This window comes from Nansenia antarctica (assembly GCF_963989245.1).
Source record: "Nansenia antarctica genome assembly, chromosome: 4".
NCBI lineage: Eukaryota > Metazoa > Chordata > Actinopteri > Argentiniformes > Microstomatidae > Nansenia > Nansenia antarctica.
Window position 1 is genome coordinate 25223254 of NC_137689.1, and position 19641 is coordinate 25242894.

The 19641-nt window shown below is 42.9% G+C and overlaps 1 protein-coding gene across 1 annotated transcript in view; it reads left to right on the forward strand.

Moving 5' to 3' along the window:
- Positions 1-3074: 3074 nt before the first annotated feature.
- Positions 3075-19641, forward strand: part of mcama (melanoma cell adhesion molecule a) — a gene marked incomplete at both ends in the record, with an annotated part of 41770 nt that continues 25203 nt past the window's right edge. Inside the window, one exon of the mRNA XM_080529284.1 lies at positions 3075-3138. Coding sequence (XP_080385410.1) covers positions 3075-3138 — 64 coding nt within the window. The remainder of the gene's footprint in view (positions 3139-19641) is intronic.

A 19641-nucleotide genomic window follows, 5' to 3' on the forward strand; every position in this document is an offset into this window, starting at 1 on the left:
CGCCTTATTGTTTTGTGCTGCAATGTCAGGAACCGAAGCCTAAGAATGTTACTCTCTTAAACTTGTGTAATGTGCCGTAACAATAAAACTTGAACTTGAAACTATTGAATTCTATCTATGTGCACTGTATGTATAAGTGAATTATGAGTGACCGCTAGTGCAACACGTTGATAACCAACCAACCCAGTTGCCAACACCCCTGCTTAAAAAAAGGGATGAACAAGTTCATTTGAAGTTCTCGCTTACACACAGTCATAGATATCATCACACAAGCATTCCCTAATGACAGAAACGCCTCCAGCAGAGGTGTAAGATATCCATCCAGGTGGGATCTGCAGGTGCCTCTGGGCATGGAGGTGGTCTTTGTCATAGAAAGAATACACACATTCCTGATTTCACTCCATCATTACCATGAGTAAGGCTAGACCAATTCTGTGGGGGGTCTTATTCAAGCAAGCACACCCAACCCACTGGAATCAAACTTTGTAGGGGATGAGATCTCAACAAACACCTTTCACTTGACTCTGATGCCAGAAGTGCTTAACCGTTCATTCTACAGTACATTCACTATTTCTTGCAATGTTTTGCATGTGAAATCGATTTTTTTGGTTTCTTAGTTTTTTTGTTCTCCATCTCCATGGTGACTACGCACAGCTATCAAATCATGTCCGATGGAATAAAAGCATGATATTTGGTCTTATTGACGATCGAGAGTTGTGCAGGTAGTCATGGAAACCGTTCCCACCTCAGGCATCCTTTGTTTGTGTGGAGCCATCTCTCCCAAACACCCACACCACCAGGACCTGACCTCATTCCATAGACCACACCACCAAAATAAATGGGAATCATCATGTGATGCTGAATGAAGATACAGTATCAAGTGTTTTGAATGTGTGATTGCAGTGATGAAAAAAAAAAGTGTCTTTATCTTTAAAAAGATTTGGAGAATTTTTGGAGAATGTTTGGAGAGTACTGATGGAGGAGCATAGATGCGGAACACTGGTGATGGACAGGTTTGGTTTTGTAATTCTAAACTCCGTACAGCACAGTTTCTGCCACTTTTCAACTCTGTTTTTCAATGCTACTTGAGAAAAAAACAAAAAAAACACTTGATGGCCAGCTTTGTGACAGCGATCCTGACTTAATGGGATGGTAATGGGTTACTTGCACTTGAGTCTCACAAAAATCACACTACTCTTTCCAGCCCACACTTATTGTAGAAAAGTCAACCTGGGAAACTTGTGTGCAGATCATCTGAACTGACACCTGCCTCCTCGTAAAGTCATCTGTGTGTGTGTTAATGGTGTTTGACCATTACCTCCTCTGTCACCCCAACCTACCCCTCCCCACTCTCTCTGTTTGCTCTGCCCTGACACAACAGTGTGAGACACAGATGGGAATCTCTGATACAACAGAGAGAGAGAGAGAGAGAGAGAGAGAGAGAGAGAGAGAGAGAGAGAGAGAGAGAGAGAGAGGGAGGGAGGGAGAGGAAGGGGCAAGAGGGGTACAATCGATTTGAGTTGGAAAAATGAAATGTGTGGATGCATGGAATCCTCTTCTCTCTAGCCCTGGGAAAACCAAGGGATTCCAGTGTGTCTTGGCTCTGGGTCCACTTCAAAGACCTTTATTATTTTTTCTCATTTGCTTCAGATTTGCCTTTACCCTGCTTAGTAGAACAGACCTTACTCAACCTCAGCACTGTATGTGCTCCCATATATGTGTGACCTGCAAATCCCTCCAAATCCACTGGTCCAGATTTGGTAGCTGACGTAACTTCTTCCTGTGTCCAGTGATGAGTGCCTTTGATGCTGCAGGTGAACAAACGCACTCTCAGAGCTGAGTGTGTGATGGATGAAGACCAGGGACATTATCCGAGGACTGTGTGGTACCTCTTGAGACCATTTTGAAAGCAGGACTTGAGTTAAAAGGATAGCATTCAGATTGCGCCCATAATTGCACTAGGTTGTAATGTAGTCCTTGTTTGAGTGAAATTCTAACCAGTATTTTATTGCCACGCCATTGTTGATGTATGACTGGTGTATGAATGTTCATAATTGTTTTGTTTTATTATTATTATCATTATTATTATTATTACAGAAAATAATAATACATTTAAACAAGATAAAGAGTAGTTTTAATTTTAAAAAGAACATATTGTTCCCAGCTATATCTATTATTCAACATAGTTCTATATATCCTCCACTTTAAGAAGTCTGTTGTCTTCTCTATGGGTTGATTTTCCCTCCGTTTGTGTAACCCTATATCCTTCTCCACTGTGTCTCCGGCTTGGGCTACTAGTGATGTATGGAGGGACTGAGACCCGACCATGCAGGACAGCCTGAGTGGAGTGCCCCTCTCTGCTGCAGCTGTTAGGAGAGGTGACAGTCGAGTGATGAAAACAGCAGAGGTCGTTAACGACCTGCAAGCTGACCCGCTGGGGAGAAGTGGCTGTGTTGTGTTGATTTGTTGTAGACTCCTACTGTGGTTACAACGGCGCCTTGGTAGACTACGTCCTTTCCAATATGATGTCTCAAATGAATATCTACCTATAGTGACAACAGACATGTTAATGGAGTATTCATTCATTCTCCTTTGTGTCCTTGCACGTTTTTAGTTTCTGACAAAAAATATTTAAAATAATAGGCTTCTTATTATTATTATTTTATATCCATTTTAATTAAACTGTTCTAGTATGCATGTGCATGATTGATAGTTGTATCATCTATCAAAGTGCATAGCTCATTATCATATATCTGTTAAAGCATGGCATATTATACCATTTTGTCCAAGTGGTATTGCTGCAGGGATGTATTCGACCAAATGAGGATTTTATCCCAAGACAAATATCCACCGAATACAAGAGAAAGGGGGGATGAAATGTGGAAATCCAAAATGTTCCCCCCTCTCCTCCTACAGACAGTACAATAGACGACAGACCTTGTTCTGCAACTCGACTCCCACCCCCCTCCCCCTCTCTCCCCCCCTCCCTCTCGTTCAGTCCAGTCTCTCCTTCCACGCGCGGACCACAAGAAGGCAACGTTTCATTGTAAAGGTCTGGATAAGTCGACAACGACATGGCTTTCCCAAAGAACTCGTTTATTTGGGTGTTTCTTAATATTTGCTGCCTAAGCTGGAATGGTAAGTAAGACAATTGTAGTGTTTCTCCCGTGTTTATGCCTTTTGAAAACTTTCTTCAGAGGACTTTACGAATGTCTACAAAGGACAGTTTGAATGGGATGCACTGACTCGGCACGCTCTTGGGCAGAGGGATGGATGCTAGTTAAAGTGCGTAGTTCAGCATTCAACATGGGCTATTTGTTTAAACTTTAAAAGAAAAGAAAAAAACGACTACTTTATTTATTTGTTTTATTAATTAAAAAAGAGTGCAATTAGGTTTCGTTTTTCGTTTTTCGTCATAACATGTCCTCGGTGAGATGAACTATAGGTTCTCGCAAGTGCGGAGGTGCAAGTGGCGCAGGTGATACACTTAACTGAATCTAAACTGAAACTCGAATTTCCCTTTTGAAAAGAATTTCAAGTCATTATTAAAACATTTTTTTATTGCATTGTAGATAGCTACAGCCATTGACTAAAAGTGACTGAGGCCACACAATTATCACGTAGGTAACAAGTATCCACGCGCACTTGTATGCTTTGTAGGCTTAATTGCATGACATTTGCCCAGTGTTCATCATGACGTGTTGGAGGCTTCTAAATGTCACATAGCAACCCTCCTTTAAATTGTTTAATCAAAATCTGTTTTGCCACTGCTATCAATGCCATATGTGTTTGGAAGATATCAAGCACCACGCGACTTGGGTTAAACACAAGCCAGTGTTATGTGTGCACTGTGCCTGCTTTGATCAAAAGCATCAGATAAAACAAGTTTTGGTGATAAAATGTTAGACACCCATAAACAACCAAGCCAACAAGCAAACCCTTCCTTGCTATGAGCTCTATTCATACTCCAAAGATTACTGGAATTGTGAATTACAAATAAAATTTGATTTGATTCGAATGTTTAAATTTAGCATATATGAGCATCTGACACTATGTTGTAAATAGTCTGTGTGTGTGTGTGTGTGTGTGTGTGTGTGTGTGTGCGTACATGTGGGAGTGTGTGTGTGGGAGTGTGTGTGTGTGCACATGTGGGAGGGTGTGTGTGTGTGTGTGTGTGTGTGTGCTTGTTTGTGTGGGTACTAGTAGGGGTGGGGCTCAGAGTGTATCCTCCCTAAGTGCAGCTCCATTAGAGGTGAGTGTGAGTGCCCTTTTCATGCTCTGACCCGGCTGGTCACCATGCCCCCAAACCCTTCCTTGCCACACCCACTAAATCCTCCCCTTATAGCACTGGGACTCCCTGTTCATTTATCTGTTCTCTCTGAATATGGTGCATCCCTCCCTCTCCCTCCCCTCCCCTTCTCCCTCTCCCTCTCCCTCCCCATCCCCATCCCCTTCTCCCTCCCCACCCCCTTCCCATCCCCTTCTCCCTCCCCACCCCCTTCTCCCTCTCCATCTACGCTTCACAACAGGACTATCCTAACCCTCTGCCCTGGCCTTAGCCCTCTTTTGCCTTCAATCCTTGTTTTTGCCTCTTTTTAATCTCGTCTTAATTGGGTCACCTCTACTTAATCCTCACCTCCTCCTCACCCCCTTGGAGAGGGGTAAAGCTGTCTGTTTTGGGCTTATTGGCCAGATAAAGACACACAGTCCCTCAGAAGTCACTTAACTGCTCCTGTTATGACGATGCACCTCCTCACTATAGAATTTGCAGGAGCTTGTGCATCTAAAATACTGTAGTTAAAAAAAGCTAAATCAAATTACAAGAAGCTTGATGCAACCCAGACAGGCTACACAAGCATTGTGTAGGTATTCCACAGTATTATTGGCACATTCTTGTGTTTATTTTGACAAGTATCCCAAGAAATATGAATTCACGTAGCCTGTTAACCATCCGACGGCCCACCGGCGGGCCCTAGCGCCATATGCTAATTGTCTTGCCCTGTACATGCTTCCTATGTTCCTATGTTTACGTAGGTAGTCATGCGTTAAATCCTCTCGAAGCTATGATTCTTGCGCTTAATAAGCCAAATAATCCATCTCAAGATACAATCACAACAGCAGGCACAATTGACGTCTCTGTCAGACTACCAACAAACACACTACATTGACAAATTCGATAAAACTCACCAACAAAGCCTTATAGTTGACCACCGATCGATAGAATTCCGACAACAAATGTTTGTTTACATTGCAAACAAATTATTTAGGCGAAAATGTAAAGAAATATTTTACTTCAGTGTGTTCAAACTTGTATTTCTCAATGCTGGTGCCACTTAGTCATTGTAACTGTTGGGGAACAAACTTAAGAGTGTTACCTTCAAAAGTCAAAAACATGAGGGCATATCAGGCCTGACCTCACACAGCATCTATTCAGGCTCCTGGAACTCTATAATGAAATTAAAGTAATTGAACATAGAAAACAGGATGTGCTTTATTTGAAGGAAGGCTGGAGTTTTTTGGGGGGGTTTGCATTTTGGTTTGCTAGTATGTTTCTTGATGCAGTGGTCTTGCATTCTGAGTAGGTTCTATTAATAATTCAGATGAATCAGATTCAGATAATTCAGTTGAATGAAGTATGGACTTATTCCATTATTGGGATATGGAAGTAGAGTTGCAGGCCCCCTCGTTTTCTTAAAATTCATATGAGCCTCAATATGCCCATTGCACAATGACTTCCTGGATGATGGAGCAACTGACCTCTGCTGAATGAAGCACAATGGGAGGCTGTTCCTCTAAGAGACCATCTCTGCAGACTGCTCCATATGTCAACAATGGAACCCTGCTTCCACAACTAAATATTAATAATTATTACATTATTACAGTTCTTTAAGTATGTGTCCAGAGGACACTTAAAACAGGAATGAAAGAGCCATCTTGAAGGAGGCATTTCAAAGGACTCCAGACTATAATATAATACACTGAATGAGCCTCTTGAGGTGATGCTTCACTGGTAGGAGCGGGGATTGATTGAAATTGCCATTTGAGTTCTCTCTTCCATATCTGGGAACGATCTCCCACTATTTAAAGAAAGAGAGTTTTCAAAGATGGAATATCTTTGCTCTGTATTGGGAGTGATACTTTTACTGAAGAAAGATCCATTTGAGCAGCACTCTAGATTACACACTATTCATCATGAATGTAAAAATCCATGCTGCAGTATTAATTAAGTGCTGGTGGTTTTCTGACACGTACATCTAGATAAGATATAATACCATTAACCTCAGACCCTGGCTGAGATATCGACCTGTCACTTGCTGATGAGGGAACTCAGCATGCTCATTAGAGCATAATGCTATTGAATGTTCATCATCACTTCAATCACCATGATGTAATGTTAGAGATACCCAACAGGGGGCAGCAAGGGGGTAATTCATTCTGTTTGGTCTATTAGATAAACAAGCTTAATCCTAAAGCAAATTGTTTCAGACATTCATGCAATGCTGCCAAAGGTTATACATGAGATGTGTTTTCTCAAACTAACCAACGTCATATTGTACTAGAGAATGGGGTCTTATTGGTTCAACTATGACTAAAAGAACAGCAGTCTGTCTGAACAAAGCACATGTCGCCCCAGCCAGACACACTATTCAAGGTACAGTATACCATGAGAACATACAGTACCCAGAGTCTTCTAGTATGCGTGACATTCCCTCTCTTTTCTTCACGTCCCCGTCCTCTGTTATAGATGTGGGCAACTGTGGAAACAGGGTGGATTTACCCTCTGATGGTCCAGAGGCAGCTGGTGTGGGTGCAGCTGTGGGGCCTCGTCCACACTGCATTACTGCATTAGGCTGAGTGACAGCCAGCCTCGACGGGCACATGCTCCAGCATACTTCCTCTTTGTGTTCATTAAACAGAGTATGTTGTCTTAGGGGCTTGAAACAGGGCTGTGTCATAGCACTAATGCCAAATGAAATACCGATACTGATTAAGCCACACAAAGGAACTGAAAAAAGAAAAATGGCGACTGACAAATTCGTATGATCAAAGAAATATGTCAATATGGTGTAGAGCTGAATTTTAATTTACGAATCCCGTTCATTGAACCTTTGACCCTCCATATCTTTGATTGTGATTGACTGTCGTCGTCCACGGCCCTGACAAGTGCATTCAGTAACTCAGGCAAGCCATGACATTCTGGAAGCTCATTGATCAAGGCCAAGGAGCCATGTCGTTAGGCTCCGAGACCTCGCTGTGCTAAGCCCCCTAAGCAATGATGAGGTGAGACAGGAGCATGGGGGACTGAGGAAATCGCCAAATCACCAAAGCCCCGCACCATTTGAAGTTGCCTGCTCAAGGGTGGACCAAAACAATGAGGTGGGGGGGAGGGGAGTAATCTGAGGTGTGTTGAAGACCTGTAGACAGGGCGTCTACAAAAGGCAGTGTGCTGATCGTTGAGACAAGAGGTAGGCCTAGTTGTTTGGATTTCCCGTCTCCTGTTGAGCTCTCTCACGTTCGAGGGCTGATACAGTGCTTGTATTGTAAACCGAGTGATTTAATTGATTGTTCTTATAGGCCCCAGGTGTCTTTGCCATGCTCTGAAGAAATAAGACGAGCGCAGTAAATCAAAGACGGTATCTGTTCAGCCGTCAGAGCATGAGCAGGCATCCACCCTCGGGCCTGAGCTTGAGGGGCTTTGCCAGGCATACAGTACCTCCAGACTGTGGATTATTGATCTTAGTGTGGGATTTCATATTGAACAGCTGCTTTTTATGAAGTGGTGAGATTTATCTCTGCCCTCTTGAGAGGGAATTTCCTCAGTAGTGACTTATTCCTTTCGTGCGAAACAACTGACATATACAAAAAAAAGTCCTCTTGAGTTCTGCTATGTTTTATTCAGGCCACCTCTTTCATCAGATTGGAATGTGTTAAAGTATACTGAGAATGTTCCCTTGGACGAACAAGCTAGCGCCTTCTGTAAGGTACTGGAGAAGATTGTTTATCAAAGTCAGACAGGATAAGGGGGTAATTGGCCAGGACAGTGAATAACTGCCATTAGAATGTTTCCTTGGACGAACTAGCTAGCTAGTGCCTTCTGTAAGGTACTGGAGACGATTGTTTATCAAAGTCAGACGGGATACGGGGGTAATTGGCCAGGACCGTGAATAACTGCCATTTGAGTGCATCCAGGGAGGAGAAGAATTTATCATGGAAAGATGCCAGGGCACTAAACTGTTTCAGGGCAAATCTAACATCTAACAAGAGCACACCACGATTCATGCAGTTCAGGAGGAACGCTTTTTCATTTTTCATTCAGGAGACACAACGTTCACACCTTGTTGCTCGTAGGTAAGGGAGTTTGTATATGGCAACATCTTGACTGTAGCCAGATGTTTTAAGGTTGCAAGCACCTGTCCTTTCTCGTGGTAAAACTTTGCAGTCACACAGTTGTGTTCATTACGTTGGTATTCATAGACTAATACCAATTTGTTTGAGCAATGATGATGGGCTTTTGTCTGGGTTGCACCATTTTCAAGGACTTTATGTCCTCATGATTTTAGTCATAAAACCCAGCGTGTGTGAGCTTTCTATAGGCAATATTAGCTTCTCTGTACTGCATGTCCCATCATATTCAGAGCGCCCATCTGTGGGACACATGGTACTCTCATGGGCCCTGGCACAGATCCCAGTGGTGCCAGTGGGACTGAGAACCTCTCTGATGTCAACCTCTCTGAAACTCCCCCCTTCCCTCTTCTTATTCTTTCACCCCAAACCGCTCTCTTTTTCTCTACAAACACAATTCAACAACCAGCAGCTGCGCGCACCTGGCACCCAACTCAAGGCAGTTTTTTGGGGGGGAAAGAAAAGGAAGGGGAAGGGGGTGCTCGCTGCTCAGGTTACACAGAAATCATACACCACAGTGGTCTAACCCCCCCCCCCCTCTTACCCCAATCCTACCCACTCCTGTTCTGCACAGTCTAAAACGTGTCCTCCCACACCTCTCTCATGCATCCCCCCTTCTCTCCTCATGCCACCCCCTCCCCCCCACCATCTTTGTTTGGTTGGTGTCCCTAGTAAAAGGAGTCTGTGGCTGCCAGGCCTGTATGTACGTATTTCTGTTGCTATTGTCAACAGTATTGATCGGCATAGAAATACCCGAATAACAACACAACACCAGCAGCTTGTAAGGGTCGGTTTGTAAGGGTCGGTTTGTAATGGTCGGTTTGTAAGAGCCTTTTAGTTTGTTCATGGTACTTTGTGGTCGTCAATAATGCTGGTATGATCACTCACTTTGCACTATCAGGGTTTTTCCTGGCTCAAAGTAGGGCTTAAGTGGTAGAAGCGGAGGTGCGCACGTGAAAACTATTTTTGTGCGCCTGTGCGAACCCAGTGCTTGTTCTTATAATGGTTGTGCTGACAATTTTTTTACTGGTTTGACAATGAACTTTATTTTATGACCTTTGTAATTATGCAGTATTACGTATCCTAACTAGCCAGGCTGTTTAAATGGGTAAATCACATTTATTGTTGGAACAAATGTACAGTGACGAGACCCATAGGGGACATGGGTGTGGGAAAACATTTATGGGAGACATTTTTTTCCCCGTCATACTAACTCAGGATTTATTGCTCTATCTCTCAAATAAAAACAGAGTTGTTGTTTTTGTTGGTGGTGTGAGATTTGTTTTTCCGCTCACAGTTACTATGAGGGAAACAAATAAATTGGATGAATCTCCCATCATTTTTTTTCTTACTGTTACCGGCCCAGCCGTGTGCGTGAGTGAAGAGTAGGCCTACATTTTTCGTGCCACAGATATTGAGTGACGACAGTCAGCATAAAAGTGTCCAGATAAGATCAGGATTACAGCATAACAGGGTTATAAAGCCCTAAATTGTGTTTGTTGTTGCAGAGGAAATAAAGCTCCTGTTTGTGAACGTCACCACAAAGTCTCACTAGCATCCTTCATCAGCAGAACGGTCCAGACGGCTAAGGCCAGCTATCAGCTACGAGCCTGGCTACATTAGTCTAGTAACCAGTGCGCTCTTACAGTTCGGGGCCAATAGGCCAAAAGCCGGGCCGCCTAATCCTTTTCAATGTCAAAACCCTGGCTGTGAAAGGACAGCAGAGAGAGGGCTGATATCATGTCTAGACATCCATCTGTCGATGGTTAACCAGGTCTTGTGATCCCTCTGCTGAAGTGAACCTAGTTGGTGTGACAGGCATTGATTGGCATTTTAACTTGACATTCTACAACTTACCACACAGATCAGATCAGATATATAGGTACAAAATCCCCTCTCCTCAATGTATGTAGATTATAATCTCTCTAACCCTCACAAGACTTGACAGTATTCCATTGACAGTAGGGTACCAGAAAGCTTGATGGCAGGACAGTTACCTACCTGTACAGCCTGTTCTATGTTATAACCACAACTGACTCCCTTCAGCAATCCAGTTACGTCAAGCATGGCACATTGTAGTCACTTGAGTATTTTTGCTACTGATACTCAGATTTGATATTGGTACCTCCAGGAGTAAAATCTCCTCTTCATGTAATGCTGTAAGCATTGTCATTCCAGAGTGTATTTTCTGTAAGTGGTTGAGGCATGATATCATACTACCCTGCTTGCTATTGTCTGATTGGAAGAAATCACCACACATGGCCTTTTTAAATGAAGTGTGCTATGATGGTATTGGAATGCGAGCTTCCCTCTACGTTAGACACACACATCGCATAACCTATTGTCCTCAATTCTCCTAGGCATTCATTTGAGGGTTTCTGAAATTCAACCAGGGTCATATGTCATAAAATAGAAGTTGTACTTTTTTTTTGTCTGGGCTCTTTTGTAACAGATATGATAGTGTTTCGTCATAGAACAATGCAACATGCCAACTTTTCTCCATGAAAGCTCTCTCTCAACATGCCCTCAAAACATATCATTGTCCTGAGGAATGTTAGTCCTTGCTGGCTCCTTTTGTTCTTTTGGTTATGTCAAGATGCCAGTTCCAACAATGACTCACTTTCACCTTTGCATATATGCTATCATATTCCTGGAAAAGTTTCCAAAACCAATTTTAGAACAGCATTGGGCTTTTTAGTCATTTCACCAGCAGTTACTCTGCTCAAATTGCTGAATTTTCTCTCAATGAAAGAGCTTCTGTTGGCAAATTAGCTGCTTTTTGGCACAGTTGGATTCTCTGCACGTTTGGACTTCAGCACAGAGGGATATATTCTATATCTGAATACAGTCACGGCAGTGGTTTTACTCATTCTGTTCTCTGGAGACAGCTCTTTAAATAAACATTAGGAAACCAGCGGAACTCACAGCCCACTTTAAAGAGTCCAAACATTTTTTTTGCATGGTTTTCGACACCACCAGCCAAGTCAAACTTCTATTCAGCCTTTATTCTGCCAGGGTACTTTGTGAATTGCCAAGGCTCCAGCAGCAAAAGCTAAAAGCTAGAATGATGCAAACCATGCTACCCTGCCTCTCAGGCGCTAAGCTGGCTCTATCATCAGCCCATGGCAGATTGACTATCACTATAGGGCCATAAGCACTAATCAGAGACAGGAGACGTGGGGGAAGCCAATTGATGAAACACAGGATGCCTTTTATGGCGCCATGCCAAGCTCTTGCCACCACCAGCTCCGGTCCTATACGTTAACATGTGCCCCATCTAATTAAAATGAGTCCCGGAAGAGTCTATAATGGCAGCTCTGGTGAAATACAGATATGCATACAGGCTGTACATATGCACATACATATTCATGTCCACACACAGCTCTGAAATAAGGCGGCAGTTGCTGTATCTGTCGGCTCTCTGACTGTCTGTACCACTGACATGATTTGCGTCTTGCGTTTTGTGAGTGGCGTCTTGGGAACGATGGTGTGAAATGAACCTTGACCATTGGAATCCAATTGCAAGACACTGAACACCTGACATAGCGTATGGAATGTATGGAGAGAGGGTATTCATTCATGAGATGTTCCATACTGTCGGACTGGGGTCTGTTACAGCAAAATACTGCTTATAGGCTACAGTCACTAAGGGCATCTGTAGAGGGGATTGCTTTGCTTCAAAGAGACATTTCGTGTCTCTTTGAAGCAATTCTTTCTTTCTTTCACGTAAAAAAAGCTAACACATTTCACATGCACTGTAATTTAATGCAAAAGTTGAAAAGAACAGCCTTTCAGTGTCTGCAATAGTGTTGTTAGTTCAGTGTGTCCATAAATTCGAAATAGGCCTACTTACTGTAGAATTATTTTTTTTCTCACAATGTCCTGGTAGACCACATAATACGCTCTACGGCACCTTGGCTAAACAACTTATGGAAGTATGGAAGGGAGCAAAAAGTATCCAAAAACACTGAGACAAATGGCAGAGCATGACACTAACTATAGTAGGGATGAGATCAAAGGCTTATGTGAGCAGACCTTTGTAGCAGAACCACCCACCCTGATACACTATGTGGGTAATTGTAGCCCTGGGTTTCATGTAACGAGCAGAAAGTAAAAACATCGCAGTGGTGCAGTGGTTAAATGTTATTGCCAGGCCCTAACACACATGCAGTGAACCGGGGGGCATTGGGCACTGTGATGACAGAGTGGCATTGGGCATTGTGATGACAGAAGGCAAACATTAAGCAACTCTTTGTTTTGTTTGTACTTTTACCCTTCAGGAGGCTCAATTATTCAAGGGCTGGCTAGCCCGGTGTCCTGTCAGTTTGAGAGGATGTATTAATCTACCTACCATATCATTGGCCTAGGCACCCATGGGAAAGATCTCTTTGTTTAAGTGTGTCTCAAGGGTATCTTGAGAGAGAGGGGAGAGAGGGAGGAGAGACAGGACGCAAGAGAGCTTGTTGATCAAATAATGTGATTATGTGCAGATTACCACAGTCAGTTTTAACTGTTGAAGTCAGCCCCTAAAACGTGTACGTGTGTTAGCCCATTTACATTCACAGGTAGGCTTATGTTGTCCTTGTGTTCTGTTTTAGACTTTTCCTTTACATTTTTCACTTAGCATTTGGTGACATTTAACGTGTGACGTGTTGATGGGAATTGGACAATGCATCCTCTTATCCATCCCGTGCAGCTGATTTTCCAAGGAGAACCGGAATCTTATATCTTTTCCATCAAAAATTATGCATTCATACATCCCACTCATCCATGGGAAGTCATTCGAAAAACGGCTTGTAGAACGACCATGCTATTTGGAGTGGAACAGAGATGCATAGTGACATCATGGAGTGAGAGGAAATAATGGAATCGAATGAGGAAAAATAATTTCCTGTTTCGAACCTAATGGTGACTCCATCGATGAACTCTCTCTTCTAAGGCTTTGCCTTATGGATTCCCATGTCACACAGTGTGAGATGGAGTCACTAAACGTTAGCTTTTAGAGAGGACTTTATCTCACGAATAATGTCTCTTGCACTTTTATCTCATATGGCTGAACTAATGGAGTTTATGTATACAGAACTGTTCTATTGTCTCAGAGTATCTGGAGATAAATCCAATCTCGAGTGAGCTTGAGAAGACATTTGCTCTCGTAGTGTGTCTGTTTTTCTTGACTCGTTTGAAGTTCCCTGGAAATGTGATAATAACCAGAGACAGACTGTGTTAACAGATTATGCGAAGACAGAGGAGGAAGTTGGAAGTGAAACAAGGAGTGTATTAGGAGTTGTTAAGCAGTTAAAACACTTGGCTCATTCTCTCATATACAGTACGTGAGTGCAGAAACGCTATAGATCAGGGACCGTCCCTTCGCTCTGGTGCCTTTTCAGACCAGCCAGCCAAAGCTGTATGGTGAGCTAGTTCTTCATCTCCGGTTTAATAATCTTCCCTGCTCTGTCGCCTACAGTTTGTCTGAGACACTCTGCTTAGACACTCACGATACGTTTGATTTACAACGCAGAGATCAATGTTTGTGGTCATCCTATAGGCGCCTTGTGTCCATTCCATCTTACAAGTGTAACTCACTGCTCGTGAATATGATACTGATTCACACAATGGTGCTGACAGTGACAACATTGATTCACTGTATTGACTGTGACTGTGAAAATAGAACTCATGATGTGATAATAGAACTCATGATGTGAAAATAGAACTCATGCTTATAACATGAGTTATATAAAAAAGAATGAGTTGACTCTTTTTGACTTGAAGGAGAGAGCAGCTTCTTGTAACTGAGCTTGTCTCATCATAGGCAGCTAGGCAGCTGTCTCCAGACATATTTCACCCATCCCTCCGGACAGGCTTGAAGGGAGGTCTTGTTTTACTGCCGGTCAGGGGACACGGAGGGACTGGCCTGTTAATCACATACTAAAGCGACTTGTCAAACTCATAAATGGCCTCACTCATGCCAAAGTACATATCAGAATTCACATACAAAGCTCATACAAAATGAGTTATAGATTAGATTAGATTAGATTCAACTTTATTGTCATTGCAGAGTACAAGTACTAACTAGACAACGAAATGCAGTTCAGCATCTAACCAGAAGTGCAAATAGTGATATAAGAACATGAAAAAACATGACAATGATAGTGATAGGTACAGTAAGGCATGTACGGTAGTTTAGAGGTAGGCTATATACAGTTATGAGCTATGTACAGTTAAGGTAGTTTATGTACAGTATGTAATGTACAGATGTATAAAAAGAGGCTATATCAAAGAGGTATGTGCATTGTGCAATGTGCAATATACAGTATGTGCAAAGGTAGTGTTGTAAACATCAGTAGTCAAAGGTTAAAGAGTGATCACATTGACCAGGGATGTGCAACCGGCAGTCGTGCAAAGGCTAAATCAGCTCGTATTATGCTTACCATCACCAAGTTCTGTGTTTTGGACTAGTATAGTATGTTTATATCAACGGTAATCAAGTGCTTTAGTAGTAGTGGTTGTCCAACTTGAATAGCTGGGGTGGGGTCTGTTGGTTAGGAAATCTAGGATCCAGTTGCAGAGGGAGGTGCTGAAACTCTCTGAGTTTGGTGACTAGCTTGGAGGGGATGATGGTGTTGAATGCTGAAATCAATGAACAGCATCCTAGTGTAGGCGTTGCTTGTGTCTAGGTGGGTCAGGGTGGAGTGAAGTGCTGTGGAGATAGTGTCCTCCGTTGACCTGTTCTTGCGGTAGGCGTACTGCTGGGGGTCTAGTTCGGGGGGAAGCTGAGCTTTTAGGTGGCCCAACAGCACCTTCTTGAAGTACTTGAAGTACACCTTCTTGAAGGACTTGACCGCAACAGAGCGGTAGTCCTTCAGATTCGCTGCAGCATATTTCTTTGGTTGTTGACGGTTGTTGCCTTGAAGCACTTGGGGACAACTGCCTGGGCCGGTGACAGGTTGGAAATATCAGTGAAAACCGGGGTCAACGGTCTAGCGCCCGTCCTGAGAACCCAGCCAGGAATGCCGTCAGTGCATACTTTCAATAAGCTGTTGGCATGTCCACCCATCACTTAATATGAGTTATATACTGTATATATATATATATATATATATAAAATGCTATTTAGCTGACACTTTTATCCAAAGCAACTTACATTGCAATGACTGCATATTTTTGCATATACAGTATATGGTCCCAGCGGGAATTGAACCCACAACCTAAACATTGTTAGCGCCTAGTGCTCTACCAACTGAGCCACAGAGGACCACTTAAGATGATGAGTTTCTGTGGCTGTCAATCATGTTCTGAAAAATGGGGAAGATGGGGCTAGACGGATCTGCTGTTTGTTTGTGTTGACATGTCACCCACTCAGCAGTGGCGCCTGGTTGAACTGGAGACACTTTCAGTGGTTATGATACTTAGAGTTGATGTCTGTAACCCCTCACCCTCTCAGCTTTCACTCCCAGTGTGGAAAAACAACAGCCCACAGAACTCTCTCTCTGTTCCTCGTGGATCCGAAGCCTGAATGACCTGCCCTAAGAGAACCTCTCATTAGTGGATCAAGTTTTCCCCTGCTCTTCAGATCCTGGCTCACAAGTCACTTGTGTTTCTATCTGGTGGAGAGCTGGTCAATAGCTTTGGGCTTTGGCCAGCTGCACTTTGGTGACTCATGCAAACACATTATTTGTGACAGCAGCTGGTGAAGGCGGGAACAAGTCGGCAATCGACCAAATGTCGATTGCAGACTTTTAGTTACTCCCTAGTCAAGCCCAAATATAGCAATGCAATGGATTCGGTGAGTAATCACCACTACATTGCATTGCTACATTACAAACCATTGCAGTGTCTTGGCTTGACTAGCGAGTGTGTCATTGATTTTCAACAACGTTGACATTTATTGACATTTTTCGGAAATAAACATTTTGATTGGTTGGCGACTTGTTCCCGCTTTCACCAGCTGCCGTCACATGTGGTTGTGCCGGGCTACCAGGATGGGGCTCTTGGATTAGTGTGTCAAGCTTTCTCTCTGCTATAAATTCACAGACAAGTCCATTCCATATTCCAGTCCATGTTCCAGGTTCAACTACATTCAACCACTTCTTCTGTGGGTAGGACTGACATATTGCCAGATACTGTCTCTGTCTCCTCAGTGCCTCGTTGCACAACAGTTGTGTTAATCACACAACATGACTGTTTTGAGTTTTCAGCTTTTCTCCAACCTGCTCACCGTCTCTGCTGCGCGTTCAACGGTCCGTAGCATCCGTGGTCTGCAACTACTTTCCTGCCATTAAAAGTTCTTGTAAATATGGTTTATACGCACAACGTACTCATTAAGACAAAGACAGTTTGTTGTGGTTACGGGTGGGAAGAAAAGGTAAAACATTACCTTTGATTCATTTTTGCAATAAGATGAATTGCTAAGAATGTTTTGATCTTCTGCTGTCATTGATGATTTATCATAGTCACATTATTATGCTGTGTTTGTTATCTGATTAAGTGTACCGTGCCTTGCCAGGGAAGTTATTAATTGCTGCACAGGCACGGCCAAGCCATATTTTGGCATTGTATTTTGTATGTGAATTATACTGTATGAAATGGAGGTCGTTGTTGCCACACTGTAGCCTACAGTGTTTGTCTGCCCTGAACAAGTCCTGGTTGACCCACTTTGCAGTCCAACTGCTGGATGATTGCCTCCTGTGCGTTTGGATTTGACATCTGAGAGTCTGACAGTTTTGTTTATCTTTCCTAAGTACTATGTATACTTAGGGCAGTGGTCGCTGTTGGATGATTGTGTGGTGATATCTTAAACATGGGTCATAATTAGTCAGGTCAGAATGCCTAGCTTTGCAGGGGGTCACAGGGGCTATGGTTTCTCGAGAGGGGCCTAAGGAGGGATTAGCCCCATATGTGAGTTGTTGACCTATATGGCCATGCGTCTACTGTCTAGCAATATTGATATAACCCTAACCCCTTTCCAAGTGAGAACCCTAACCCCTTTTCCCATGATTGTTTGCCTCTTAATTATTGAGAAGTGCTGAGAAGACCCCTGAAGAGCTGCTCAGTCAGCCACCACTAATCCTCATCGGAAAATGACACTTGAGAGTCACCTATGTAGCCCACCGAGCTCAACTTAGCCTGTTAGCATCTACAGCTAGCATTAGTTTGTTTACAGAAATGGAATGAGGGCTCCCGTCCAGACCCCTATGACTTCCAAGTTGGTGCAACTGGTTTGGAAGAAGGCCTAAAATATACACAAACAAGCGTAAACGACCAGGAGGTTCTATTATGAGGCAGCTGACTCAGCACCTCCCCCTGCAGTGCTGGAGGAGTCAGTGAGCAGCAGGATCCCTCCACCTCCAACTGACTGGCATCTGCTGCCCCAGCGGCCACCAGGAACTGTGATATTGACAAACAGACACAACCCTACAAACACCGGGCTCAGGGAGGGCACCCGAGTAGCCAATTATAGAGAGGAGAGAAACAGACAGGTTAAGGTCGTACTTGGATTGTATAGGCTACCGCCCCAGGGGACCATCTTTACTCAGGAAGGAGCTTCTATTTTTGGAATCTTCAGATGGCTAAATCAGCCCCCTAAATAGATGGTTTTAATGTCAATCATTAAGAAAGAGGTCAACGAAATGCCACATCTTAAGTGGCAGAAAAAGATGCTTTTCATGTTATATGAACATAGTGGTTAACAAGGCAGAATTGGGTTGATTGAATGATTCGCTTTATTGGATCTCTCCGCCCTACTATTGGATAAAATAGCAGTTATGTCTTGAGGGCTCAGGCGATTTGATTGCTTTAAGCTCTAGAACAGCCATTCTCACCTTATGACTTCATTTCACCACCTAACTGCATCATTATTTAAGCAATATAAGTGACATAATAGCAATTGGGCTGCAGGAGAGGGTGTTGGGTACGAATAGTGTAAGTCAATTTCTCTGGTCCAAGGGTACTATCACATACTGTAGCAATAAACCATACCCTTGGCAAGAGCCACTATCCATGACTATACTAAAGAAATAATAATTAGAGAAAAGGTTATTTCCATATTATTATATTATTTTAGAAGGATGATGATCATTTGTGATTGCATGATGGTCATTTGTGATATATCCAGCTATAGCCTTACTAAATAATGACTTCCTCACAGACAACGAGGCCAAACAAATGACTAAAACACTTTCAGCCATTCAGTATAAAGGAGTTGCCCCCAAAAGCTCACCTGTGGAGAAAAATGCTGGTGGCAGAATATGGCCTATTGTAAATCTTTTCATATCAATGGTTTTTCAGCTAATTCCCTGGCCTGTCTCCAGTGCAGCAGGGCATTGGCCATGGTCGACAGTGGAATTGATGGGCCCTAAATGAACTGGCAGGACTTCACAGAAAAACTTTCTTGACACTGTGCCCACTTTGCTCTGCCTCAAAAATCTCAGATTTACAGTATGCATTGGCCAGGTTCAGTACATTTTAACATTTTTGCTCTCATAAAATATTTCCTCCAGAATTAGCATTTCATATGTTTTATGCTGACTCACAATGCGTTGTGAAGTTTGTACGTACAATGTACATTTTTGTTCATACTGCACATTTAAAAAAAACTGTGCCTGGAGGGAAGGCCTGGACTGCTCTACTTCAGGGTAAGAGAGTTAGCATATCAGAGAGACTTGGATCGCTTCCTAACGGAATAACTTAATTTGGTGATAAAAGGCTCGAACATCTAAGAGAAGAGAGAGCGCTCTTTGATTTTATTTGGTTAACCGGACAGGAGCATGAAAAAACATCAAATAATGTTGTACACATTGCGCTTGGGAGCTATTTTTTGCAATACTATTATCATTGATAATAATAATGCTTGTCATGCTTTGTAGCAACCCCCAACAAAGACATGGCTGTTTTGCTCTATGATGAAGAACAGTTGCTTGGTTATTCTTAAGGTCGTCTTGGCCCACTGATCAAGGTGATGCTCTGGATCTTTGAACTTGACGTTTCAAAGAGGAGGATAAAGACATACTTAAATATAAAATCCTCCCCCTCTCCCCTGATATTAGAGGCTGTTAAAAGATCACCCTGTGAATCAAAGTGGTGTGCGGCGTGCATACTGATTATGTGGCACGATTGCCTGTGCTTGTGCTGAAGTTATTCATATACCCCAGCTTCCACACACACCTAAAAGGAAGAGAGTGTGAAAACTCCTTTTAAGTGGCCCAAACCCATTACCTCCAAGAATCTAGGCAAACTGCTATC